Here is a 27967-nt window from a genome sequence, read left to right on the forward strand (position 1 = left end):
GGCGAAGCGGGCAGAGCTTGCCGTTAGGACAGGAGTTACCCCGAGTGGCGGATAGACACTTATGACTACTTACCTCGCTGGCCGCGGCGCCGCGACGCCGCGGCTCCCTTCCCCTGCCTCGTCCCGGCCGCAGTGAGCTGGTTGGGGGCGGCCTAGCGCCCCTCCGTTGGCCGGTGGTTGGAGGCCGCGGCGGCTGCGCGTTGAGCAGCTTCCTGCCGTACGACCCGAGCTTGAGTCTCTGCTGCGGGACGATCGCTGAGGAGACGGTATTTGACAGTGTCTGCGGTTTACCGGGTCGGGAGAGCTGGTCCACGACTCTCGGTGAGGAAGTGAACCGGCACGGGGGTTGTACCCCTGAGGGAAAGGAGCGGGACTCCGAACCTCCATGAGGTAGAGAGTGAGGACAGTAGGGCCGGCAGCCCTCCTAAGGGGCTTCCCTCCGGGCTCTGTGTTGCGGACCTAGGACCCAAGAAGGAACCGGCTCAGTGGTCGGCTTTTTCTTTCTTCCTTATTTTTTTTTTTTTAAACCCAGCTTAGATTTTCGAATTTCACACTATTGTCTATAAGCGATGATGTTTTTGTGCACTTTTACACAAACCTCGTGGATGGATGATGCATTTTCAACCTCATTAGGCAGCCTTATGTTAGAGGATAAGGACACCATATATTTCAAGTTCAGGTCTGGACTCGATCTCCCATGTCTTGTGTGTCCTTCAGAAAGTTATTTTTCTTAGTTCCTTATCAACAAGAAACGAAAAACTGAACATAAAAATTAGTTAACTCCAAATCTGCCTTCAGGGTTGGTGTGTGGTAAAATAATAAAATATGTGTATAGTAGAATTAGCTCCTAGGCACAGGGGAAGTGCAGAGAGTTAATGTTATCGTTCACAGTACTCTTGATGTTGATAAAGTTTGTGGGTGTAATTGGTAGTTTGTGTCCTTTTCTTCCAAATCGTTGGTAAAACAGTGCAAAACCAGGTCTGTCAGATTTCCGTGGTTACTGATACTTGCTTCGCAAAACTCTGCATGAACATTTACTTTTTCTTGATGATTGAATTCAGGAGAACTATGGACTATTAAAATCCACAGATAATTCCAAAACTTTCTTCTATTCCAGTAATCGTTAGTTTCACCCAGTGAGCAAAGCCGAATAAATTAGGTGAGGGATCCACTTGGGTTTCCCTTTTCCTTCACATCTGTGGACTTCTAGGGATCTGGGAATATTTTGAAAATCACTGTACTAGATTAATCTCAAAGGCCTATTCAAGTTCTAAAGTTCAAGTAGACACTCCTAAATTTCCCCCTTAACATATTATATTTCAAAATATGGATCAGGTTTTATTTGTTTGCTTTTTTTTTTTTTTAAAGGGAAATCTGCCTTAATTACCTCACTATATATTTGCTTTTCCTAACCTTAAGTCCCAACTTTTTCATGGAGCCATTTAGGAGCCACTGATCTTTTTTTAATTGTGTCATGTATGCAGGTGTGTTACCCTACCAAGAACATTTTTAATTTGAGGGCAGGGACTATGTGTAACGTTTCTACTATATTCTTTTGTAGTCTAGTGCAAAGCAAGTCATGGAAATGTTGAAATTAATGTTAGATACTTAAAATATGAGACGAGAAAGAGAATTAACATTTGTGGAATACCATGCCAAGAGAACTTGTGTTCCTGTTTAATCCTTATACAACACTTTGAAATAGATCATCTTACCCCCATTTTACAGATGAGAAGCCTGAGGCTCAAAGAAGTCCAGTAACTGTCTTTAGACTTCAATTTGCCTGTCTCTTAAAAACTTAACTTTTTTCACTATACCACGTTGCCTTCATAGTAAATTTCTCATTAGCAACATAATTGCATATGCTAGAAAGGAAAAACACCTTTAATGGAATTCCACTACACTTGTATATAAAGAAAGTTACTTACAGTCTCTGCCTTTAACTAGCTTTGGGTAACTGCACTGATTCATGAATTGTCAGCTAAGTATAGACAAATAAGATCGTATTCAGTTCTTTTGTGCTCCAGTGCCTACCAGAGACTAAAATATATTAAGTGCTCAATAAAATGACCTTATTGAATGAATGAACCCTGAATTATTTGAACCAAGGAAGGTATGGAAAACAGAATAATGGTTCCCCCCAAAGATGTCCGTGTCCTAATCCCTGGAACCAGTAAACACATTATGTTACGTGGCAGAAGGAAATTAAGGTTACTAATCAGCTAACCTGAAAATAGGGAGATTATCCTGAATTATCTGGTAGACCCACTGTAATTACAAGAGTTCTTTAAAGGTGGAAGAGGGAGACCAGAGACTCAGTGTCAGAGTGAGGCAGTAGGACAGAGACTTGACAAACTGTTGTAGGCTTTGAAGATGAGAGGGCGACCTCTAAAACCTGGAGAAGTCAAGAACACAGATTCTCTATTAGAGCATCCAGAAGGAACACAGTCCTGCCAACACTTTGATTTTGGACTTCTAAACCACAGAACTCTAAGATGACAAATTTGTGTTGTTTTATGACACCAAGTTTGTGGTAATTTGTTAACAGCAGCAGTGCATGTTGGATCTGTTTCTTTTACTTTAACCTTTGCTTTCTGCTGTTTTTGTTCACTAAAAGGATACTGTCTATACATAATGGCCTGCCTCGGGGAACCCTGCCCCTCTGCCTGAATGTTAAACCAAAGTGCCTTTGTTCAGGGAAACATCCGGACCCTGTCCACCTGTGGATGGCTACAAGAAAGAAGAAATTAACACCTCCCCTCCCCGAGGCTGGCCATTCCAGGTGATATTTGCAAAACTTATGGCCTTTTTACTTCCTCATCTCCTCCCCTTCTCTGTGCTATAAAAGAAACTGGCATCCAAACCTGGATAAGATAGTTATTTTGAGGGGCTTCCCTGGTGGCACAGTGGTTGAGAGTCTGCCTGCCAATGCAGGGGACACGGGTTCGAGCCCTGGTCTGGGAGGATCCCACATGCCGCGGAGCAGCTGGGCCCGTGAGCCACAATTACTGAGCCTGCGCGTCTGGAGCCTGTGCTCCGCAACAAGAGAGGCCGCGATAGTGAGAGGCCCGCGCACCGCGATGAAGAGTGGCCCCCGCTTGCCACAACTGGAGAAAGCCCTCGCACAGAAACGAAGACCCAACACAGCCATAAGTTAATTAATTAATTAATTAAAAAATAAATAAACTGAAAGGGACCCAGATTCTATTTATTAAAAAAAAAAAAAAAAAAGAGTTATTTTGAGACTTTAGTCTGCCATCTTCTCGGTCTGCCGGCTTTCCGAATAAAGTCATATTCCTTGCCTCAACACATTTTCCATAATAGAATAACAAAATAGTTATACTTGAAAATATAAAATCTAAAAACGATAGGTGAGGGCTTCCCTGGTGGCGCAGTGGTTAAGAATCCGCCTGCCAATGCAGGGGACACGGGTTCGAGCCCTGGTCTGGGAAGATCCCACATGCCGCGGAGCAACTAAGCCCGTGCGCCACAACTACTGGGCCTGCACTGTAGAGCCCGCGAGCCACAACTACTGAAGCCCGTGTGCCACAACTACTGAAGCCCGTGCGCCTAGAGCCCGTGCTCCACAGCAAGAGAAGCCACCACAGTGAGAAGCCCACACACCACAACAAAGAGTAGCCCCCACTCTCAGCAACTAGAGAAAACCCGTGTGCAGCAGTGAAGACCCAATGCAGCCCAAAATTAAATAAATGAATAAATAAATTTATTTATAAAGAAAAAGATGATAGCTGAAGACTATTGATGAGTAATATAAAGGACTTCTATGATAATGCTTTGAGAAACTGAAGACATTTACCCTGGAAAAGAAAAAATAGGGGACATAACTACCTTCAATTTATCACATGGAAGGTAGTTTGTAAAACCAAAGAGAAAGGCTGGGATAGTGAATGGAAGCTATAAGGAGACATTTCACCTCAGATTGTGAAAGAACTTTCCATAAAAGCAGGACTGCTTTGTGAGTTCCCCATCAGTGGAAATGTTCCGGCACTTGATAATTGATAATACAATATATACAGTGGCTAATGGCAAAGGCTGCAGAGTCAAACATAGGTTTGAATTCCAGAACTGTCACTTTTAGGCTATATATCCTCGGGCAAGTTAGTCTATCCATCCCTATTTTCACATGGATGTAATATCTACTTCATAGGATTGTGTTGTGAGACAGTGCCTATAAATTGCTTAATTTAGAGCCTATTTCTGAAAAATATTATTATTATTCAGATCATTGTAGCATTAATTCAGTTCTTGAACTAGATCACCTTAACCTGAAGAATTTTATTCTCTTCACACAATCTGTACACAAATGTTTCATTGCAGCTTATTCGTAATAGCCAAAACCTGGAAACAGCCCAGATGTCCTTCAATGGATGAATGGTTAAACAAACAGGCACATTCATACCATGGAATAGTACTCAGGATTAAAAGAAAAACTATTGATGCATATAACACACAACCTAGATGAATTTCCAGAAAATTATGATGAATGGAAAAAGCCGATATTAAAAGGTTGCATACAGTATGATTTCATTTATATAACATGCTTGAAATGAAAAAATTACAGAAATAGAGAACAGATTAGTGGTTGTCATGGGTTAAGGAATGGGAGGGTTGTGGGAGGGAAGTGCAGGAGGCTGTAGAAGGGCAACCTGAGGGATCCTTAAAGTGATGGAAATGTTCTGTATTTTGACTGTATCAAGGTCAATATCCTGGTTGTGATATTGTACTATAGTTTTGCAAGATGTTACCATTGGAGGAAACTGGGTAAAGGATACATGGAACATGTATTATTTCTTTCACTTGCCTGTGAATATGTAAATATCTCAATAGTAAATGTTTAATTTAAAAAATAATTATGATTTCTGTGACCACTGAAGTGTTAGCATATAGCCTTTGGGATACCTTTCTAAGTTTGGTACAGGCTTTTTCTGACTTCCTTTTCAGTGTACACTTGGCCTATGTGACAATACTTTTTTTTTTTCTTTTTAAAGAAAGAGGGCTCTAACACTAGCCAGAAAGTTTCGTCAGAAGAGTGACAGAACTTTAAATACAATAGTGAGTAAATGTCCCTTACAAGTGTACCTGAAAACACTTCAAAGGGTTTAAAGACTAAGGAATTATTTGTCTTTATTTATTTATTTATTTATTTTTATTTTTGGCTGCGTTGGGTCTTAGTTGTGGCATGCGGGATCTTCGTGGCAGCGTGCGGGCTTCTCTCTAGTTGTGGCATGCAGGTTTTCTCTCTAGTTGTGGCTTGCGGGTTCCAGAGCGCGTGGGCTCTGTAATTTGCGGCTCGCAGACTCTAGTTGAGGCACGTGGCATTAGTTGCCCTGCAGCACGTGGGATCTTAGTTCCCTGACCAGGGATCGGACCCGCATCCCCTGACTTGTAAGGCAGATTCTTTACCACTGGACCACCAGGGAAGTCCCTATCCACACTTTAAACAAAGAATGACTGGGATTGGAGGGAGGACTTTTCTTCCTTGAAACAGTAGAAATAGACAACAGGTAGAGTCTCAGAATGATGGCAGTTGAACAATATTAGAGAAGTATTTTAATGATATCTTTGAGAATTTTTTTCTTCATCTTCCTAGAAGGCTTGAGAAAATTATTTATCTTTAATTTTAACCATCAGTCTTATTTTGGTTTGTTTTTTCCCTTTTTTTTTATGGTGGTAAAATATACATAATATAAAATATACCATCTTAACCATTTTTAAGTGTATAGTTCCATGATATTATACATTCACATTATTGTGTAGCCATCACACCATCCATCTCCATAACTCTTTTCATCTTGTACCATCAGTCAGTTTTAATAGGAAACCTGTCCTTTATCTGCCTTCCAGTTACAATGTGGTTAACTTGTACTCTGCAAATCAACATTCAAAGGATATGAAAAAACCGAAAGGAGAAATCATTACTCAATTTTTTCATAGTATTAGTGGCTTTGAACCGTTTTCTTGCAGTGCCCTGATTTGTATATGTCTTGGAATGTAGAATGAGCAAATACTCCATTCTTCTGCTTTCATTTGACCTGTCAATAGGATTTTTTTCTACTTACAGGTATTTTAAAGAACATGGAAAATGCGGTTTAGTCTGGATTGTCTGCTTTGAGATCAGACTTTTGAGATTCACTGACCCCCCTTTTTTCTTAAAGTATTTTCTGTAATATAAGCCGTGTGTGTGTGTGTGTGTGTGTGTGTATGTATGTAATTTACCTTTAAAAGCAGTAGGAAAATATTGAAGGGTTTTAAGAGCCAGACTTCAGTGGAAAGGATGGATTGGAGAAGTTCAAGGATGGAGGCTGGTAGGCCCAATGTTGTAATATGGATACAAGATGACAGGATAGAAGATGGAAAGCTGGTCACATTTTCCTGACCAGCATTTCCCATAATCTCTAAAACATAGCCAGAGTAATGGCTTCAATGACCACAGGCATACCTGGAGGAAGTAGTGACCTCAGGACCATGTCACCCACTCTTTCTAGGACACTACCTCCTTCCAGAGCTGCAGCCCACAGCTGTCTCATAATAGTGGTTGTACCAGGGCACATTGAGAAGATCTGGGGAGCAGGATTGGGTAGGCCAGATCCTGTTGGAGTGGCATTGGGGTCCTGAATAGTTTGGGAGTTGGGAAACTTGAGGTTGGGTAGAGGGCTTAGGGTTGGAAATCAGCTGATACAGAGGGTTAGAATTGGTATGGGAGTTAGCTGGTCACGGATCGGGGAGGACAGTGTTGGAGGCAGGGAGTTGAGGTAATTGAAATAGGGGAGGATTGAGAAGAACTGGGGTTAAGAAAATTGAGCTGGTCAAAGATGGTGGTGTTGGGTGCCAGGTGATGGTGGGTATAAGGTAGAGATTGATACTGGGTAGTGTTGGGCACTGGGTGGTTGTGTCAGTGGTTGCCAAAACTACCTCCAGTTTCTGTGATTCCCTAGGAGGACTCAGAGGTCAGCACATAGTCGTACTTACAGCTATGATTTATTACAGCAAAAGGATACAGAGCAAAATCAGCACAGGGAAAAGGCACATTGGGCAAAATCTGGAGGAAACCAGGTATAAGTTTCCAAGAGTCCTTTCCCAGTAGAATCACATTAGACACACTTGATTCCTTCAGCAAAAAATTGTGACAACACGTGAAATGTTGCCACCCAGGGAAACTATCAACAGAGTCTCAGTGCCCACGGTTTTTATTGGGGCTGGTCATATAGTCATTAACAGCCTCGCATGTAGTAAATTTCCAGACTCCCAGAAGGAAAGCAGGTGTTTAATGTAAACCATGTTGTTTGTATAAATAGTTGAGGCACAGTGACCCACTCTTACCAGTTCTGGGAGTGGTGGGAACTCTCCTGAAATCCAAGTTCCCAGACACCAGCTAAGGGGCAACCTTGCAAGCAGGCCTTTCTAAGGACAGCAGTCTTAGACTTGCTCTGTTAGCTCTTCTCTGAACAGTTGGATTAGGCAGCAGGTGGTGGTGGTGGGCGTTGGGCAGTGGTGGACAGCAGTAGAGGCAGTGTAAGGCAGAACTAAGGAGAACCGTTGAAGAACAGGGAACAGAGGGGACCTCAACCCTGCCTGTGGCCTAGTAGAATTCATCCTCACGCCTGGGCACATGCTCACAGCCACCACCTTACTCCACAGCAGCAGCCCTTCCACTAGCAGCCAGGAGGATGTTATTAATAGTATTTTGCAACAACGGGAGTTCCAAGGGTTCCAAGGCCAAGTAAATTTGGATTAAAATGAAGTCTCTTAACTATAGTTTTCCCCAAAGCCTTTAAATGTGTGAATATGTGCATATATTATAATTATTCAAGAAGTGAATAACTATATAGCATTTTCAAATTTCTTTGGCCAGAGAACATTGGTGCATTTTATGACTAGTTAGTATTCACCAAACTCATTTTGGGAACTGCTGCTCTAGAACTTTTGGTTTTCAAACACAGCAAAGGAGCCCTGCAATCCCACATGTAAATGTGAGGCAGGCCAGTAGAGACCATGCCACTGTGTAGTCTGTATAGTGTGGGCACATGAAAGCACAAAACACATTTTTGAATGACTGAATTAAGGAATGCTTTGGCATCTTTATTAAAAAGTAAACTTGCCTTTTCCGCGCTACCCAGACAGGGGTCCCTACGGCATTGTTCTGGATTCCCATTGTAACTTAAAGGGAAACTTTCACAATGTCCGGAGCCCTTGATGTCCTGCAAATGAAGGAGGGGGATGTCCTCAAATTTCTTGCAGCTGGAACCCACTTAGGTGGCACCAACCTTGACTTCCAAATGGAACAGTACATCTACAAAAGGAACAGTGATGGCATCTACATGATAAATCTGAAGAGAACCTGAGAGAAGCTTCTCTTGGCAGCTGGTGCCATTGTTGCCATTGAAAACCCAGCTGATGTCAGTGTCATATCCTCCAGCAAGCTGCGCTGAAGTTTGCTGCTGCCACTGGAGCTACTCCTATTGCTGGCCGCTTCATTCCCGGAGGCTTCACTAACCCGATCCAGGCAGCCTTCCGGGAGCCGAGACTTCTGGTGGTTACTGATCCCAGGGCTGACCAGTCTCTCACAGAGGCCTTTTACATTAACCTTCCCACCATTACTCTGTGTAACACAGACTCCTCTGCGTTATGTGGACATTGCCATCCCATGCAACAACAAGGGAGCTCACTCAGTGAGTCTGATGTGAAGTTCTGCGCATGCATGGCACCATCTCCCATGAACACCCATGGGAGGTCATGCCTGATCTCTACTTCTACAGAGATCCTGAAGAGATTGAAAAGGAAGAGCAGGCGGCAGCTGAGAAGACTGTGACCAAGGAGGAATTTCAGGGTGAATGGACCATTCCAGCTCCTAAGTTCACTGCTGCTCAACCTGAGGTGGCTGACTGGTCTGAAGGTGTGCAGGTGCTCCCTGTGCCTATTCAGCAGTTCCCTGCTGAAGACTGGAGTGCTCAGCCTGCCACTGAAGCCTGGTTTGCAGCTCCCACTGCTCAGGCCACTGAATGAGTAGGAACAACCACTGAGTGGTCTTAAGCTGTTCTTCCACAAACTCTTAAAATGGAAAGAGGTTGATGGGAAAATAAGCAGTTTCTAAAAGAGAAATAGTAAGTTTGAAAACTAAAAGGAGATAGAATTCAGAGGAGTTTGTGTCATCTCTTAACCATACTATAAGCTCTGTTGGGTCAGGAAATGAACAGCTTTGTTCACCATCTTATTCACAGGCCCTGGCACATAATAGGCCCTCAGTAAGTGTTGAATAAATGGGTGCGACTCTGTTGTTGTTGTTACTGTTGAATAAACAGGTGTAACACTGTTGTTGCTGCTGCTTTAAAGATTTTGGATGTAAGAAAGGTGAAAATTATTAGCCAAAATGAAGTAGGTGATTACCTGGAGATTTGATTTAGTTATGCTATCTACTAGTGAATATTGAGAGTTGCATTTAAGTATTTTAAACATTTTTTAGCTCCCACATGATTAGGGTTTTTAAGTTAAATACTTCCAACATACAAATGAATAAATATAACACACATGGTATAAAAATAATAAATACTCATATCTATTATCCATCATTTGAAATAGATCATTACAATTCCTTTGTGTGCCCTGCCCCAATCTTGTCCCTTTACCTCTTCCCTAAGGGTAAGCATTATTCTAAATGTGTGCTTATCATTCTCTTGCCTCTCTCTTTCAGTTTTATTACATATATGTGTATTCTCCAGATAATTAGGATTTATGTTTTTGAGTTTCATATAAATTATATCATTCTGTATATTACAGTTTTCACTCAGTATTAGTTTTTGAGATCCATCTATGTCCTACATGTAACTGCAGTTTATTCTTTTTATTTTTGTATGGCATTCCATTGCATGACCATATCTCCGTTTATCCACTCTTCTATCAATGGACATTTGGGCTTTTTACAGTTTTGATAATTCATATTCTACTACTATGAACATTGTGATACATATTTCCCAGTGTACATGTATATGTGTTTTTCTAAAATAAATACGAAGGAGTAGAATACCTGGGCCATAGACATGTACATTTTCAACTTTACAGATAATGTCAAATTTGTTTTCCAAGATATTTGTATTTATAATTCCATTGACAGTATAGGAAACTTCCCAGTGCTTCACAGCCTCTTTAACATTTGCTGTTGTCTTTTGCATTTTTCTCAATATGATGGTTGTGGATGGTATCTCATTGTGGTGGTTTTAATTTACATTTCCCTGATTTGTCATAAGGGTTGAACTCTTTCCATGGGTTTACTAGCCATTTGTATTCCCTTTTCTGTGAAATATCTGTTCGTGTCTTCTGCTCATTTTTTAAATCAGTTTAAAGGCATTATTTATTCTAGATACTAATCCATTGTGCAAATATCTTTTCCCAGTTGTGGCTTACCTTTTCACTTTTTTTTTAAAGTGCAGGGATAATGCTGAAAGGAATGACAAGGCTTATCTCCAGGGTCCATAAGGTGAGTCCTGACTGACCTAAGTGCTTTGTGTAAACTGTCTTTAGGTGGATTTCTTTTCTGGATTGATTGTATCCAGAATAAAATGCTCTGGAGAACTTCAGCTGACTAGTTTTGCTCAAAAGGACAGTCACAATTCCATTTCTCTGCCCATACACTTCACTCCCAACTGCCCTAAAAATCCAATAACAGGTGTTAGTAGAATAGTTGCACTTGGGAATTTACCCTATCGTAGGAGAACTAACATTTTTTAAAGGAGATAAATAAGCTTAAGTGCAGTTATCTTTATTAACTTTTATTATTCTCCAGTTGGGTCAATGATTGTCATCCCTTCATGAAGTATTTAAAAAAAAATAAGTTGCCGATTTCTGATAGTTGATTAAAATAATAAAATCATATGTAAGAAAGACTATTCTGTTGCTTTACTTCATTCTCTCATTTATTTAGCAAATAGTTTTTCAGTACCTTCCTTATGGCAGATACTCAGGACTCTAAGATGACTCATTTCACTAATAATGGTTACTATTTGGTTTTTTTGATGTTGTTTTTTAAATTAACTTATTTATTTTTGGCTGTGTTGGGTCTTTGTTGCTGTGCACGGGCTTTCTCTAGTTGCGGCGAGCAGGCGCTACTCTTCCTTGCAGTGCGTGGGCTTGTCACGGAGCACGGGCTCTAGGCACGCGGGCTTCAGTAGTTGTGGCACACGGGCTCAGTACTTGTGGCTCATGGGCTCTAGAGCATGGGCTCAGTAGTTGTGGTGCACAGGCTTAGTTGCTCTGCAGCATGTGGGATCTTCCTGGAGCAGGGCTCGAACCCGTGTCCCCTGCATTGGCAGACGGATTCTTAACCACTGTGCCACCAGGGAAGTCCCAGTGGTTACTATTTTTTGGGCATTCATTATGTGCCAGGCACTGTGCTAAGTGCTTTATTTCTCTTAATCTTCATGATCAACCCCTGAGGTAGGTAATATCTTTGTTTCACAGATGCAGAAATTTAGGATTAGAAAGGCTAAGTAACTTGCCTGAGGTAACACGCTGTGAAGTTGTCTAACCCAGACTAGATACCAGGTCTGTCTGACTTCAAAGCCTGTGGCCTTAACCACTGTGCTGTATTGCATTTTATGGTCCATGTTTTCTTCAGGACCTCGAAGTCCAGTAGTGGGATCATGAATAAATGATTGTCATAGCATGGTGAAGCACCTAACCTGGATTAGTAGGGTCCAGAGGAAATTCTCCCAGAGTTATATCTTAAAGGATGAGAACTGAGCTGGAAGGTCTTAGTCACTTCCATCTGATCATTTAATTACAGATTAGATTTCCTTAAAAAGGAGCCCTTCTTCTTATAGGATTCACCTTTTTTCCAGGGATTCATGACAAACCTATGTACATAAAATAACCCATTTTTATAAAACAATATGAAAAAGCAAAGATCAACAAAGGGATGGATTTTGGCCCCAACTTATTATATTAAAAGGCTACAATTTCTTCTTCCTTTATAGCAGACAAGAAAGACCTGAGTCCAAAGTATAGAGAAATGTCAGTGGGAAGATTTTATGCTTTTTGTAGATTAGTTTAGAGTAACCTCCTTTATAGGCTCGTGAATGCCCTTCTTTCAAGAACTGCATGATTTTCATTCTGGAACGGTGCACAGGCAGTTGTACATATGGTTGTTTTCCCTGGAGACAAGAGACTAGCTGGGTGATGCCATATATAACACGAAGAAGTAAGGAATCCATTTTGCTAGCTTTTAATTTGCTGCAAAAAACATTTAACTAAAAAGTCATAGGTTTCTTGTAGAAATAGCACCACCTTGTGGTCCTTGAATATCTTTAATTTTCCACTTGACTGCTACTTTATTTAGAGACATGATGCTTTCTCTCCCGTAGAATTGAGAACATTGTAGGGTGTATTGTTCAGATCCTATGGAGGTAACAGGCCTTGAATTCTCATTGGCTTAACTCAGCACATGATATTGTTTGTGTTGTGTGTATATGTTTTGTTTTGCTCTTGATGTTGCTATATTTCCAAAATGGTTTACAGGGAGGGAATTCCTTTTCGGTCCAGTGGTTAAGAATCTGCACTTCCACTGCAGGAGGCACGGGTTCGATCCCTGGTCGGGGAACTAAGATCTCACGTGCTGTGCAGTGCTGCCAAAAAAAATGGTTTACAGGCAAATATGGGAGGGGATAGACATAGGGATGCAGTTTTGTCATCTTGGGATGCCATCTCAGCATGTAGGTTTTAAGGTTGCCACAGCAGGAGAAAAAAGAGAATTTATACCCACTCTTAACTGGCTCTGACTAGAATTGACCCAAGTTATTTCTGTTGATAGCTCATTAGCCAGAACTAATCATGTGACCCCAATCTTTCTGCAAGGGAGGCTGGGAGGTATAGAGTACATGTGATAAACATTGGTGTCTCTGCATTCGCAGACAATGTTGGAGCAACTGTATTACTTTACCCTATTACTTTACATTAAATATTGCAAATTCTGGTTCAGAGGTTTATATGTGCAGTTCACTGAGTGGCAGTGTAGTGCAGTTTACTCTCACTTAGCTGGATGCTTTACAAACTCCCCCATCTCATCATGTCTCTAAGAAAGATTTTTTTATTCCAGGGCACAAGTATGAAGTATTTGTGGTGCATGGGGTACTTGGAGAAGGAGATACAAAAATGAATAAAACCTGATCCCTTCTCTTTCAAGTGTGTGTGGCCTAAAATGGGAGACAAACTTGTGTGTAAGATAACATGATGCGATAAAAAGGATAAAGATTCTGGAGTCAGACAAACTTGGATTTGAATTCTGGTTTCATCCCCTACCAACTCTGTGACTTTAGACAAAGTTATTTAACTTCCCTGAACTTTGATTTCCCTCATAAGAAAACAGCATAATATTCTACCTATCTTCTAGGATTCTTGGCTCAAAAATAATGTGTGTATAACACTCTGTTGCCTAGCATTTTATAGGTACTCATTTAACAAAAGCCATGAATGTAGTTCAAGGCAGAGTAAAAATGCATGCAATACAAAGAAAGTGCTATCTATAGAGAGGGAAAGATAATTGCTTTTGCCTGGAGGTGTCTGGCAAATCCTCACAGAGGATATGACATTTGAGGTGAGTCTTAAACGATGAGTAAGATTTAAATAGGGAGAGAGGGAAGCTGAAGTAGAATGAGCAGAAATATAAAGGCATGAAAGTGAATAACATGTTTTAGCATGGTTGGCTGGCTGGAGTATAGCGTTTATAAAGGAGTGGGACTAGAAAAGTAGGTTGAACTTATAGCAGTGGCCTTAATTATCATGCTAAGGACTTTGAGACTTATTTTGACATTAATAGGGAACCATCCAAACTTTTTGATTAGCTGAAGGTTAAACCTATTTGGGAGGACAAATCTTCTGGACCGTGGAAGATGAAGAGTCAAAGATTTAAAGATACCAGTTAAAAAGTTGTCAGGGAGTCAAAGGTCTTGTTAAATGGGTATAAGTGTTATGAGAGGTAGTACAAAAATAATATACATTTTCTGGACTCACGAAGCTGCTTGGTGAGACTAAATATAAATACAGGCAGCTTTCATACTATCTATTGACCTAGCGAGCAGCTCCCTTTCTACAGCCATCTCTCACAACCCTGTTTTCCTCATTCTACTGGATTCATACTCTAATCTTTCTCTTGTAACTGGCATCTTTTCACTTATACACAAGGCCTGTTATCCTTAAACTCAGCTTGGGAGTTCTCCAGTTAGCATTTTCTCAGATTTATCTCCTGAAATCTCATCCTCTTCCCCATACCTTTCCCAGTTCTGAGGTTTCCATGTGCAGTTCACTGACTTGCCTGTAGAGCAGTTTATTCACTTAGCTGGATGCTTTACTCACTCCCTCATTACACGTCCTTAATGAAAGATTCTTTATTTCAGGGCACAGCTAGCAAGAAAATTGTTGCAAGGAGTGTAATTATACCTATCAAATAGGAACATTGCACTAATCCCCTAATAACTGAGGTGACTAGGATTACTAGACAGCTGGGAATTGTACAATACTGGCCACCATTCATCACTGTAGGCAAGAGCATTAAATGAAGTTTCCTGAGTTAGGTTGTTAATGGCTGAGCTGTGCTCCTGAACAATCTCTAACGGAATTGTTTCCATATGGACAGAGCCCAGACATAGCAACACAAGCTGGAACAGATTCAGAGTATGAATAATGTGATTGGACTTAGAGAATTATAAATAATAACAAGGATCTGTTTTACATAAAACTAAAATGCATGTTAGTGATATTTTTCCCTGTTGCAGATATGGCTTAAAACCTCAGTGTTGTAGCAAGCATAAAAAGCCTATTAATTGTAAAACACTAAAATGGTTTCTTTTATAGTTGGACCCTGGACGTTTTTTGCACATAGGGACCCAGGCACCCCAGTGCCTTGCTGCTCACCTGGATAACCAGGTTGCAATTGAGAGTCCCAGAGCTATTTCCCGCACCAGTGAGAATGATCCGGTGAGTTGCTAATGTGTATATGGGTTTTTTTCAGGACTTATAATTTGTATTGCCATTATTTGACACATAAGAAAAACTGAAACTGAAAGAAGCTAAGCAGATTTTTACATATAGTCAGACAGTACCTGAGACAGCATTCTGGAACCCTGATCTTCCCCATCCCTATCTGATACCATGGTAACATAGCTCAGACAGGTCAGTCCATATCTGTTTTGGTTTAATTCCTACCATTGAACTCACTTTGTGCCAAGGGTTTTGTTGGGTATAGAGTTAGGTACCTAGTAAATACTTAACTACTCAATTCCTTAGAAGTTAAATTTAGTAGTTATTATTGATCTTAGTGTATGATGGGTTGGCAAACTTTTCCTACAGGAACCATATAGTAAATATTTTAGGCATATGAGCCAAAGTGATCTCTATCACAACTACTTAGCTCTGCCATAAACAAATGGGCCTGGCTGTGTTCCAGTAAAACTTTATTTACAAAAATGGGTAGCCAGCCATAGTTTACCAACCCTGGTACGGAGAATCCTAACAAAATCAACTTACTTGCCTGGGACCACATAGTTTTCCTAATAACCAATCTGGTACTATCTTCCACCTTTCTAAGTGGATTTCCTAGTGTCTGGAGAGGGAACTAACTTGATTTGTTGACAAGAGCAGCATTTAAAGTGAAGTTTATCGGCAGAAACCAGGATTCCAGCAGTATCCAGTGTTGCATTTTCTATTTCAGGTCCCATTAGGCTAAATGCTGATTTCTCCTTCCTCAGTATTATTGTTGCCTCTTATAAATGAAATTAGTTGTATGGTCTGTGCTTAAATGTGAAGGGAACCAATAGCTTTTCTCTCCCTTTTTGTCCCTACCCCTGCCCTCTGAGTTGCCCCATCTTAACATATGCTGTGCTTGTGGAAGGGAAAAAAATAACTCATTACCCAAAACGCCATCTCAGCCGGGTGTGTTTTATTTATGTCTCTAGCGTTCATCTACTTTCACAAGCACAGAATGAAATAGAATAAGTGAATGAAGTCATTGAATTGCCTTTCAGCTTTTCCCTGTAATTGTAGTCCCTTTATCTGCCAGTTCCTCCGAGGTTTCTATGGCAACAGTGGCATGCAGATGATCTTGTCACGTGACTGGATCATCTCTATGCACAGCACAGAAGAATCCAGATGGCAAGACTTGTCTCTGCTCCTTCCACATCTAGGGTTTATGTTGCCGAGCAACTGGCTTCATCATTCAGGCCAACATCAGCTTTATATATACACTGTGGATTTGGGGACAACAGTGAGCATTTTTTGTCTAAGAAATGAAAGAATATCTTTTCCAGCTCTGAGAGAGAAGTGTTTCCTCACTACAGTCTAGAAGGCCCTTGACACTTTTTCAAAGTCTTTGTCACTCTATCCATTATACCTGTTTGCATTTTTATTTCCTAGGCCAAGCATGGGGAGCAGCATGAGGGTCAGCACTACAACATATCCTTCCAAGATCTGAAGACTGTATTCCCCCATGGCCTGCCTCCTCGCTTTGTAATGCAGGTGCTCAAAACAGGGGAGGGAATTGGAGGGAGCTTATAACACAAGCTGTTGATAGCAGAGGGGTGGAATTAAATGAGTAGAAAACTATAAAAGATTTAATTTGAATCTTAAAAACAAAACAGATAAATAGAGCTATTGATTATCTTTTGTGAATAGTGCTGTTGTTATAATTACTTTAAGCAAATGCTTATCTGCAGTTAACCTCTTTAAATCCTTTTTGGAGCCAGGCAAAATATTCTTAAGTAAATAAATAATATTCCACTCTTTTCCTTGTGTTACCCAACAGATTTCTAGAAACTTTAGATGTCAAATAATTGTTAAAAATGAATTTAATATTTGCCTTAGCAAAATATCATGAAAATAGTTTATATGTGTGGAAAAGCGAAAACATAATATATTTTTGAGCCAAATAGAAATGATATTTGGATTAGATGCATCATTCATTGTTCTTCTTCAGTCTCATGGGTTTTCAGAAAAATGTAGTTTTGTGGTCATAAACTCAACCCAAAGAATGTAATCTTGGGTTGCTTTATAGCCATTGAAAGAATTCATAGTTAACTGCAAGCAGAGTTTATTGGCAAGATTTGTTCTTTTTTTTTAACACTTTTAATAAACATTTATTTATTTATTTATTTATTTGGCTGTGCCAGGTCTTAGTTGTGTCATGCAGACTCTTAGTTGTGGCATGCATGCAGGATCTAGTTCCCCGACCAGGGATCGTACGCAGGCCCCCTGCATTGGGAGCATGGAATCTTACCCACTAGACCACCAGGGAAGTCCCTGGGGAAATTGGTTCTTTTGGCTAATTCCTGCTCAATTAGTTTCAGCCTCAGAAATTATTCCTTCTTATTGAAATATCAAACTTGACTGTGCAGGTGATTTTTAGCTTAGAAACCAGAGGATGTCATTTCTTCAATGTGTTTTATTTCAAGAAATTAGATGAGACACCAGTAAAGGGGCTAATTCTAGGCCATAGACAGCTTGTCATCAAAAATTTTGTTAAGTTTGGAAATGGGACACGGTCAGAAGAAATCATCACTTTAAACTGTCCCAAGACATTCATAGTACAATCTCTAACATGGTTCTGAGGGCCTAACTTGAACTATTGCAGGTTGCTTTCAGAATGGTTAACCACCAGTGCTTTGGAGGGAATTACTCATACATTCTTTCCATAACTTCCATTTATGTAAAGGCCAACTCCCTCACCATTGTTTGTGTATTTTAGTACTGTCATATTGCCTAATACGGCATTTCTGTTTTAATATCTGTATCATGTTTTTGAAGGTTTCACTTTCCATTAAGTTTGAACTTACCTGTCAAAGTTCTTCTCCAATTCAATTGTTTGGTTAGGATTTCTTTAAAAAATACCAACACTGGGGCTTCCCTGGTGGCGCAGTGGTTGGGAGTCTGCCTGCCAATGCAGGGGACACGGGTTCGAGCCCTGGTCTGGGAAGATCCCACATGCCACGGAGCGACTAGGCCCGTGAGCCACAACTACTGAGCCTGCGCGTCTGGAGCCTGTGCTCCGCAACAAGAGAGGCCGCGACGGAGAGAGGCCCACGCACCGCGATGAAGAGTGGCCCCCGCTCGCCGCAACTGGAGAGGGCCCTCGCACAGAGGCGAGGACCCAGCACAGCCAAAAATAAATATAAATAAATTAATTAATTAAAGAAACGTTTAAAAAAAAAATACTTTAAAAAAAAAAATACCAACACTGTCTTAATCCTTATCTGATATACTTGTGAGTAGTATTTGTTAGGCATTTATTCTTATCAGTAGACATTATTAAATACTTTATTTGCAAATCATTTTCATACATATCACTGCTTCCCAAATTTTTCCACCAAATTATTCCTGGTGGCAAAAAGGGAATGAATTTTGTGTGTCAGTTCTCTGGTGTATCTGTATACTGGTGGTGTCAGGTATGGCCTCATAGCTGTGGTGCAGTTGGTCGCACCTGCTCCTGAGCTGGTATGTATATAAGTTCTAGAGAGAAGTCTAGGTGGTTACAGTAATAAGAATTAGCTAAAGGGACTTCCCGGGTGGTCCAGTGGTTAAGAACCTGCCTTCCAATGCAGGGAACGCAGGGAACTAAGATCCCACATGCCATAGGGCAACTAAGCCCACGCGTCGCAACTACTGAGCCTCTGCCCCACAACTAGAGAGCCCACGTGCCGCAAGTACAGAGCCCAAGCACTCTGGAGCCCACGAGCCACAACTAGAGAGAAGCCCGCGTGCCGCAACGAAAGATCCTGCATGCCGCAACTAAGACTTAGTGCAACCAAAAATAAATAAATTAATTAAATTTAATTTAAAAAAAGAATTAGCTAAAAATAAATTTAAAAGAATTAACATTTATTTGATGCTTACCATGTGTCAGATGCTTTGTTAAGCATTTTACATGCTTTTAATATTTATATCAACCTTAAGTAGTTTACATAGTTATGTCTGGATTATTTGTAAATTTCAATTAACTGATATAATATCTGTGCTTCATTTACAGAAATAATCAAAAGTTGACTGTTATACACTTGGTGCGGGATAATGTGTTTTAATTCTTAGCTAAATTACATGGCTAAATTTTCAAATTCAATACCAACCTTTCCTAACTGAATAAATGAAAAATAGGCAATTTGATGCTATGGTTGCTATGTTGGACTCAGTGTATATTACCAAGAACAGGCTAGAAGTTCCACACCCCACCCTCTCCTTCCTCTTTCCCTGTTTTGTTAGGTGAAGACATTCAATGAAGCTTGCCTGATGGTAAGGAGACCAGCCCTAGAGCTTCTGCATTACCTGAAAAACACCAATTTTGCTCATCCAGCTGTACGATACGTTTTCTGTATCCTTTCCTGCTTGCCTGGGCTATCTGAGCCAATGCTTTCCTCCCTCAAATGTGGGAAAAGAAGAAATGCTTTATTTGTTGACAGTCGAAGTGTCCCTTTTGGTGGTGTTTTCTTTTTCTTTTTTTTTTTTTTTAATTAAGAAAATACCTTTATTTTTAGCCAGAAGGGGTTAAGTCAGAATTGACACTCCTGTAATAAGAGTGCATGAAAATTCTAATATTTTGAAAATTGACAAAATTTATTTTCCTCAGGAACTTGTTTCTTTTACTCCTTGCTCTAATTGGAGATTTTTGCAGTCCTAAATTTAAAAGATGTAAGTAATCTATTTTAGTGGTACTGTCAAAACAGCTTTTTTTAAAAGAATTAGGTGTGAACATATTAAATAGCCTATTAACATACTCCAGCTTTTGGTGGCTCATCTCTAAAATGACCCAATTCTTCATCTCATGTTGTGCTTCTCCTGTTTTAGTTTATCACTTAAGATGCTTCATTTGCAGTTGAGTAAGAAGAAAGTCCAACTCAAAATGGCTTAGGTAATAAATGATTTTTGCCTAAGGAACAGGAACATCAGGTTTAGGCTCAGGTTTGGTTATTTCAGCAGTTCATTGAGGTCATCAAGAACTCAGATTCCAGGGCTTCCCTGGTGGTCCTGCGGGTAAGACTCTGCTCTCCCAGTGAGGGGGTCCTGGGCTCGATCCCCAGTCGGGGAACCAGACCCCGCAGGCATGCCAAAACTAAAGACCCCGCACGCTGCAACCAGGACCGGGCGCAGCCAAAACAAACAAATAAATATTCTTTTAAAAAAGAGAGAACTCAGATTCCTTTAATCTTTCTGCTGTCATCCTCACCATATTAGGTTTTGTCTCCAGGTTGATTTCTTCATGTTGACAAAATGGTTGCAGCAACTCCAAACATCTCATCTTCACAGAGCCATGTCCAAAGGCCAGAAAAGTAAACATTCCTTTCTTGCATTCTTTTTTTTTAAAACAAAGAAAAATTTCCCAGAAGCTTCCATCAGACATTCCCTCATTTCATATTGCCCAGAATTACGTCACACATCCATTCCTAAATCAATTCCTGGTGAGAAAAATGAAACTACTATTCCTTTCTCTTTTTTTATAAATTTATTATTTTTAAAAATATTTATTTATTTATTTATTTGGCTGTGACAGGTCCTAGCTGCAGCACACGTGATCTTTTTTGCAGCATGCAAGATCTTCAGTTCTGGCATGCGGGATCTTTTAGTTGCGGCATGCGGGATCTAGTTCCCCGACCAGGGATGGAACCCGGGGCCCCCGCGTTGGGAGCGCAGAGTCCCAACCGCTGGAAGGTGGTGTTTTCTTTAACAGCAAGTGCTTTAGATGGCGAGAAGGGAACAGGAAAAACCCTCAGTCTTTGCCATGTTATTCATTTCTGTGCAAGACAGGATTGGCTGATACTACATATTCCAGATGGTAAGAACTTCCCTCACTATGTTGGGGTTAGTTATTCTGTTACTGTGGTAACATTGTGGCTTCAATTTTCTGACAGGGCTCTGACAACTAAGGGAGAGGTCTTTGCTCCAGGTACAGGCTGGTCTGAGTTGGTTTTGGAACCTTTTGATAATTAGAATGAAGTATTTTTTGGCGCAGCAATCCTCACTTTGATAGGTAATGCCCAAGAGCATAAACTCCCACCTTAGTGTTCACCACAAGCTTTATTGCCATCAGCCAACAACTTTGAGTACCCACAGAGCCTTTGACATGGTACTGTTTGTCAGTATTCTAGGTTGTCAGCATGGATCTTAAAAACTTAAACTCTCATACTTCGCATATATCCCTCCTTGTTTTTTGTTCAGTGTTGTTTGCATCCACATTTTCTGTCTTTAAAAACTGCCAGGAAGCTGAGGTGACCTTTAATCCATTTATTTGTGTATTGTGTGTAATGATAATATTTAATCTAAGATGGACCAGACCAAAAAGTAAACCTCTGAAGCAAGAAGGCTTTAAGAAATATATGTGGGAAACTAAAGTCATCTTCCATAACTTAAAGAAGCATAGAGTATTTTGAGTTGAATATAGTCAGTTCCTGCCTAGTTCGTTTTCTTCTGCCTTTTGATTAGCTCATCTTTGGGTGAAAAACTGCCGGGATCTTCTGCAGTCCACCTACAACAAACAGCGCTTTGATCAACCTTTAGAGGCTTCAACCTGGCTGAAGAATTTCAAAACTGCAAATGAGCATTTCTTGAGTCAGGTGACTAGACTCCCAGAAGTTTGGTGCTCTACAGTCTTTTAAGATTTTTATCTTCTTTGTGCCCTGAGTACCAGTAGACTATGGAGAACTAATATTGTAGTTGGGATAACTATACCATTTTGTATTTCTTTCATACATTTTATTCACAGTGAGTTCATACGCTGAAACTCATTTATCCATGTAAAATAAAGAGGCAGCAGTAAGCTGGTCGCATCTGGTGGGTAGCAAAGTGAAGTCCAGATTGCTTCATTGACTTTTCCAAGGTGACAGCCTAAAATCCTCTAACACACATTTCAACTACATAATTTTCTCCAGATTAGATCTTTTAGGTACCAGAAACATATTCGTAAAATTATTCTCTAGTGATTCTTGCATACAGTCTCTAGGCCAGGGATTTTCAACTCTGGATATAAGTTAGAATCACCTAGGAGCTTGTTAAAAATGCAGGTGCCAAGGCTTCATCCTGGGCCTTTTTAGTCACAATCCCTTACTATTTTGTGTGTGTTTCTTTAAGCTCCAGGCAGAAATGGGCTAGAAAGCATTCACTTCCCTGCTGAGCTCTCTTACAAGGCTTGAAAAATAGATGAAAATAGACTCCTAATAACCTTAGCCTCCTACCCTACCTTCTTAGCTAGGGATGGGTTTATCCTTAGGCTAAGTGGCCTTTTTTGGTCTTTGTTTTATTTTTAGATAAAAGTTCAAGAGAAGTATGTCTGGAATAAGCGAGAAAGCACTGAGAAAGGCAGTCCTCTGGGAGAAGTAGTTGAACAGGTATAAAAAAAGACACTGAACGTGTACTATGTCTAACCAGAGACAGCCTCTTGTAGGACTGCAAGCCACTGTCTCTCTTTCCCTACAGGGCATAATGCGGGTGAGGAATGCCACAGATGCAGCTGGGATTGTGCTCAAAGAGCTAAAGAGGCAAAGTTCTTTGGGTATTTTTCGCCTCCTGGTGGCAGTGGATGGAGTCAATGCTCTCTGGGGAAGGACCACACTGAAAAGAGAAGATAAAAGCCCGGTAGGAAAACTGAGTTTCTCTATTTTGGTTTCTCTGATTTCAGAAACCATCATATACGTAGGCTGGGACATAGCCTTCTAGACCATGCAGTATATTTTCTTGCCTTGGAATATTTGAAATAAGATGTATAGTGAAAATAGTATCAGAAGGAGAAGATGATGCCATATTCCATCATCCACTGAATACCAAGAGCATGACAACAAAAGCTGTGTTTTCTTTCTTTGTCAATTTTTTTCTTTCTATTCTCTTTTCAAAATGATGTTCTCTGGTCTAAGCAGAGACGATGATCAGAAGCATCAAGGAAGGGGGTGGGTTGGGGCAGTGGGTATTTTCTCCCTTGGTAACTGTTTTTTAATCTCCAGAAGCATGGCAGTTTGAGGAGCAGTGGCCATGTAGCTTATTCCAGAGGTACCTTCAGGTACTGTGATTATGTAGTAGTTGAGGATTCTTTTTTTTCTTTTTTTTTTTTTTTGGCCTCACAGCACAGCTTGTGGGATCTTAGTTCCCTGACCAGGAATTGAACCCGGGCCCTCGGCAGTGAGAGCGCAAAGTCCTGACCAATGGACCTCCAGGGATTTCCCAGTTGAGGATTTTCTAGTTGTTGTCAGTGCAGATATCTCAGGGGAGCATCCGGGCAGAGCAAGTAATGTTCTCTTCTCTCCCTCTTTTCTCCCTTTCTCCTCCCTCTCACCTCTGTCTCACACATTGACCGATGTGCAGATTGCCCCAGAAGAACTAGCATTTATTTACAACCTGAGGAAAATGGTGAAAAATGATTGGGTGAGTGCATTTGATGCTTAACAGATTTCAGAAAGAAATGTATTTTCGTTTTAAAGATGTTCAACTGCCTCATTGCTAATACTTACCGGTCTCTAATTTTATGGACAGAAAGTTCTTATATCTTATTTAATTCTCATAACTGTACCAAGTTTTAAATCTATATATTTGGTTTCTTATCTTTCCACTTGACTGTAGTACGCTTATTCAAAACCATTTTTTTTGAAATATTGGCATAATTTCACTTTGCTGCAGTTGTTCAAGGTGTTTTTATTTCTTATCAACTTTGGAAAGGATTTTGATAAATTTAAGATCATATAGCAATTTATTGTCAGAGTCAAATCGAGAATTAATGATCAATTTAGTTGCCATTTAACTGTGCTAGATCACACTGCAATACCACCATATGGCAAAAAAAAAAAAAAAAAATCTGCAGATGATTAAAATGCATTTTTCTGTCTTTTTCAAATTCAGCTTTTTCTCCTTTCTTTCAGCAAGGAGGCGCCATTGTGTTGACTGTGAGCCAGACTGGGTCTCTCTTTAAGCCCCGGAAAGCCTATCTGCCCCAGGAGTTGCTGGGAAAGGTCAAATCACTGGAAAATTTGTTTACCCTTAGATAGTCATTCTGTCTAAATATACATACATATATATATATTTTTTTTTTTTTGGACATAATTTCAGACTTGGAGAAAAATGGTATTCCTCTGTGACTTCAACTAGATTTCTAAAATCGTTAACACTTTACCATGTTTGCTTTACTCTTTCTCTCCGTCTTTTATTTTTCCTGAATTATGTGACAGTAACCTGAGATATGATGCCCTCTTTTATCTCTAAATAATACATATTTCCTAAAATCAAAGATATTCTAATGTATAACCACAGCACAGTTATCAAAATCAGAAAGTTAACATTGACTGTTACCTAATCTATAGAGTATATTCTGATTTTGCCAGTTATCCCAGTGTCCTTTACAGGAAAAGAAAGTCCTGGATAATGCACCGCACTCAACTGTCAAGTGTCTTTAGTCTCCTTTAATCTGGGACAGATCCTCAGTCTTTGTCTTTTATAACCTTAATATTTATATCTCTATTTTTGAAGAGTACATGCTAGTTATCTTATGGGTTATTTTATGGGGTTGTCTGATGTTTTTTCCTGATTATATGTGATGTTAGAAGTTATATTGTGTCTTCGCAGTGCATAATATCAGAAAGCACATGGAACTTATTTCTCCTGTTACTGGCAATATAAACTTTGAACACTTAGTTAAGGTGCTCTCCACCTCATTTCTCCTCAGTAAAGTTACCTTTTCCTTTTGTAATGAATAAGTATCTTGTGGAGATATACTTTGAGACTAGGTAAATATCCTTTTACTTCTCAAACTTCCCTTTACTAGTTTTAGTTTCCATCGGTGATTCTTCCCTAAATCAGTTATCATGATAATTGCAAGATGGATATTTTCTAGCTCCACCATAACTTCTAAATGTATCAGTTGGCCCTCTCTTATATTTAAGAATTTTCCTTTCTCCCTTATGTATTTATGTATTTGTTTCAACATAGACATGTGAATTCTTATTTAATGGGTTTAGAACCCATTAAATAATTACTCTCATTATTTATTTTGCTACTTAAGTTATCCCAGATTTGGCCAGTAGGAGCCCTTCAAGCTGGCTTCTATGTCCCTTTAACATGTCCCCATCATTTTTCTCCCTACCTTTCCTCCTCTGTCCCCATCATTTCTAAGCACTTCTTTATTTTTGGCACAAGAATATGTTCCAGGGCTTCCCTGGTGGCACAGTGGTTAAGAATCCGCCTGCCAGTGCAGGGGACACGGGTTCGAGCCCTGCTCCGGGAAGATCTCACATGCCACAGAGCAACTAAGCCCGTGCCACAACTACTGAGCCTGTGCTCTAGAGCCTGTGCTCCGCAACAAGAAAAGCCACCGCAGTGAGAAGCCTGCGCACTGCAACGAAGAACAGCCCCCGCTCACCGCAACTAGAGAAAGCCCGCGCGCGGCAACGAAGACCCAACACAGCCAAAAATAAAGTTATTAAAAAAAAAAAAAAAAGAATATGTTCCAGACGACTCATCATGTACTTTCCATGCCCCAGCCCTAAAATCAGCCATTTCTTCAAGGAGCTTTGGTTCATTTTAGAGGAGAATGGTATTTAGAAACCAAGACCTGAGTGCTAGGTATACTTACTGCTACTGGGATGTGGGTGTCACTTCTTCTAGGCCCTCCAGCAGAGTTAGTAAGTAGATACATGCACCATTCATATATACAAACATACATGTACATGTGCTATATGCATATATGTGTTTATATATACACATCCACACACATCTGTATCTGTTTCTCTATATTAAAAAACCATGAATCTGATACCTCTAGTTCCAGGCTAGCATCCCGGCATTCACTGTATCCTTCGCCCTTTCCATATTTGTAACCCTCTTCTCCAACGGTAATCTCTCATTCACAGTGTATTTACATATTAGCTCAATCTTAGATTATAGTAAAAATAGTTTCAGAATTGCTAACCCTTGCCTCTAGATAAATAAGCTGCGAACTAGAGGGCAAATTTTTTTTTTTTTTACTTCTGTTTTATTTAGGCTCAATATCTTTTAGAGCAGTTTTTATCTTTAGCCTAAGGGTCTTTCGTTCAAATATTCTGTTCAGAAGTTAGTTTGGGTTAGTTTCCCTCCTCCCTTCAGTGTTATGTTTGAACTTTGAAATACAGTTTGATTCATTTGTTTTAGTTTATATTCTATAATAGGATCTTTTCCCCCATCCTTGTCATTTTGTTTAATTTTTTTGAGTATATGAACTATCAAAACTGTTGTTGACTATTGAAGTTAGAACTGTAAAAAAATTTAAACACGTATACGATTATGTGTGTACACTCTCAGATAAGTGGCATTCCCCGTCCCCCTGCCCCCGCCGCCGCCCCTGGCCTCAAGCATTCTCTCTTTTTTAAGTATATTTGTGGCCATGTAGAGCAAGGGTAGCCAGCCCCAGAGAATGTGGAGTAGAGGAGAATAGAACAAAATCAAAGACCTTATCCTCAAAGTGTTTAAATAAACACTGATTTGTCACTTAACGAATACTGTATCTTTATCCTTTTTCTTCTCCAGGAAGGATTTGACGCCCTGGATCCCTTTATTCCCATCCTGGTTTCCAACTATAACCCAAAGGAATTTGAAAGTTGTATTCACTATTATTTGGAGAACAATTGGCTTCAACATGAGAAAGGTCAGTTGCTTAGCTTTTTCCTCTCACAGAAGAATCCCACTGAGTCAGAGCCTTGATCTCTTCTTCCCTCAGCAGCAGCCTGTAATTTGTACTTCATCTTTTTCCCCTTTATCTTGACTTCTTTCTGGCTGATTAGATGGTACAGAAGGTGTGGGGTTGGTTAAAGTTTGATTTACAAGAGACATTATATCTCTCCCTAAAATTCTCACGTTAGTCTAGAATAAGATGCTCATGCTAACAGAGGAGGTGAGACCGAACCCAGCCACTGGCAGTTTCCAGGTGATTGGGTTGCTGCCACACTCTGACTGTCACATTTATTCATCATTCAACACACTTGGATTGAGAGGCTCATACGCTGGGACACCCCCAGAACAACTGATGCTGTGTGAGAGGCTACTCCAGCACCAAACCAAATCCTTGCTATACCTGTCCTAGTATTTGTAGATGAAAGTGTTCCAGCTGCTCATTTAACCCTTGCCCTCAGTGCTGGGTGGGTGTGGGTGTGTTGGGGGGCGGGGTGTAGGGGAAAAATAAAGGTGGTTCTGTCACTAGGTAATAGAGAATTAGCTGCAAATAGGTTATTAAAGGAATAGGGGGAAGAGTATAAAGCAGCTGCAGCATGATGAGTTAGGAGGCACAATGGGGAGATTTCTAAAAGGCGGTTTGAGAGATTGGACAGAGTCCTTAAAGTCCAGAGGATAGTCTTGAAACAGAGGGAGAGATAGATGCTGGTTGGAGGAATAGAGACAGAAAAGGAAATTATGCATAGAAAAAATAATACTGGGGGGTGGAATAAAGGGCCTAGAAGTGAGGTTTTGGGAGTGCTAATTATATCAGAATGTAATCTGGATAACATAGCCTTTGACTACAGAATTTGCTAAGTAACACAATGCTACAGGAGAAAACTGCCAGTTATCTGTGTTTGACTCCATTTTAGCTCATACAGAAGAAGGGAAGAAGGAGCTGCTGTTCCTAAGTAATAGGAATCCCGGGCAGCTGGAGCGGCTCTGTGCCTACCTCTAAGCCATGGTCACAAGGTACGTGGAAGACAATGGCATTTCTTCTAATGGACCCAATCAGATGGGGGAGTCCTGCAGGACACAAGAAGAGCAGCCAGGCACGTGCACCTATGGGATCGGACAGGACTGCAGTCAGCTCCCAACCTTCGTTGCAGTGGGTTCCTTGTGATGTGACTGTGGTGGCAATAAGATGTCCTGAAACTAACATCAGTTTATTAGTTGTGGTTTTCACATTTTAAATAATCATGTAGCTTTTCCTAAAAAATTAAATTAAGTATCTTTCTTAAAGTGTTGTGTTATATTTATAAGA

At 40.3% G+C, this 27967-nt stretch overlaps 2 protein-coding genes and 1 pseudogene across 3 annotated transcripts in view; 2 read left to right on the top strand and 1 right to left on the bottom strand.

Moving 5' to 3' along the window:
- The window catches only part of ASH1L (ASH1 like histone lysine methyltransferase), a 209302-nt gene extending 209142 nt beyond the window's left edge, over positions 1–160 (bottom strand). The window contains exon 1 of the mRNA XM_068540958.1: positions 74–160. The gene's annotated coding sequence lies outside the window, so the exon portion shown is untranslated. The remainder of the gene's footprint in view (positions 1–73) is intronic.
- On the top strand, positions 41–27945 carry DAP3 (death associated protein 3). 2 transcript variants are annotated; one of them, XM_068540982.1, is made up of 14 exons: positions 41–321; positions 2698–2782; positions 10441–10492; positions 14860–14982; positions 16417–16518; positions 19252–19360; positions 20726–20818; positions 21466–21596; positions 22287–22367; positions 22456–22614; positions 23335–23394; positions 23886–23975; positions 26521–26638; positions 27576–27945. In XM_068540982.1, exons 2-14 carry the CDS (start codon positions 2727–2729, stop codon positions 27659–27661), a joined length of 1260 nt encoding a protein of 419 aa, XP_068397083.1. In that variant the 5' UTR covers positions 41–321; positions 2698–2726; the 3' UTR covers positions 27662–27945. The 2 variants fall into 2 exon arrangements, with proteins under 2 accessions (XP_068397083.1, XP_068397084.1); XM_068540983.1 differs by lacking the exon at positions 2698–2782.
- Positions 8088–9051, top strand: LOC137761332 (small ribosomal subunit protein uS2 pseudogene; annotated as a pseudogene).
- Positions 27946–27967: the final 22 nt, after the last annotated feature.

The sequence above is a fragment of the Eschrichtius robustus genome, chromosome 3, assembly GCF_028021215.1.
Source record: "Eschrichtius robustus isolate mEscRob2 chromosome 3, mEscRob2.pri, whole genome shotgun sequence".
Lineage (NCBI taxonomy): Eukaryota > Metazoa > Chordata > Mammalia > Artiodactyla > Eschrichtiidae > Eschrichtius > Eschrichtius robustus.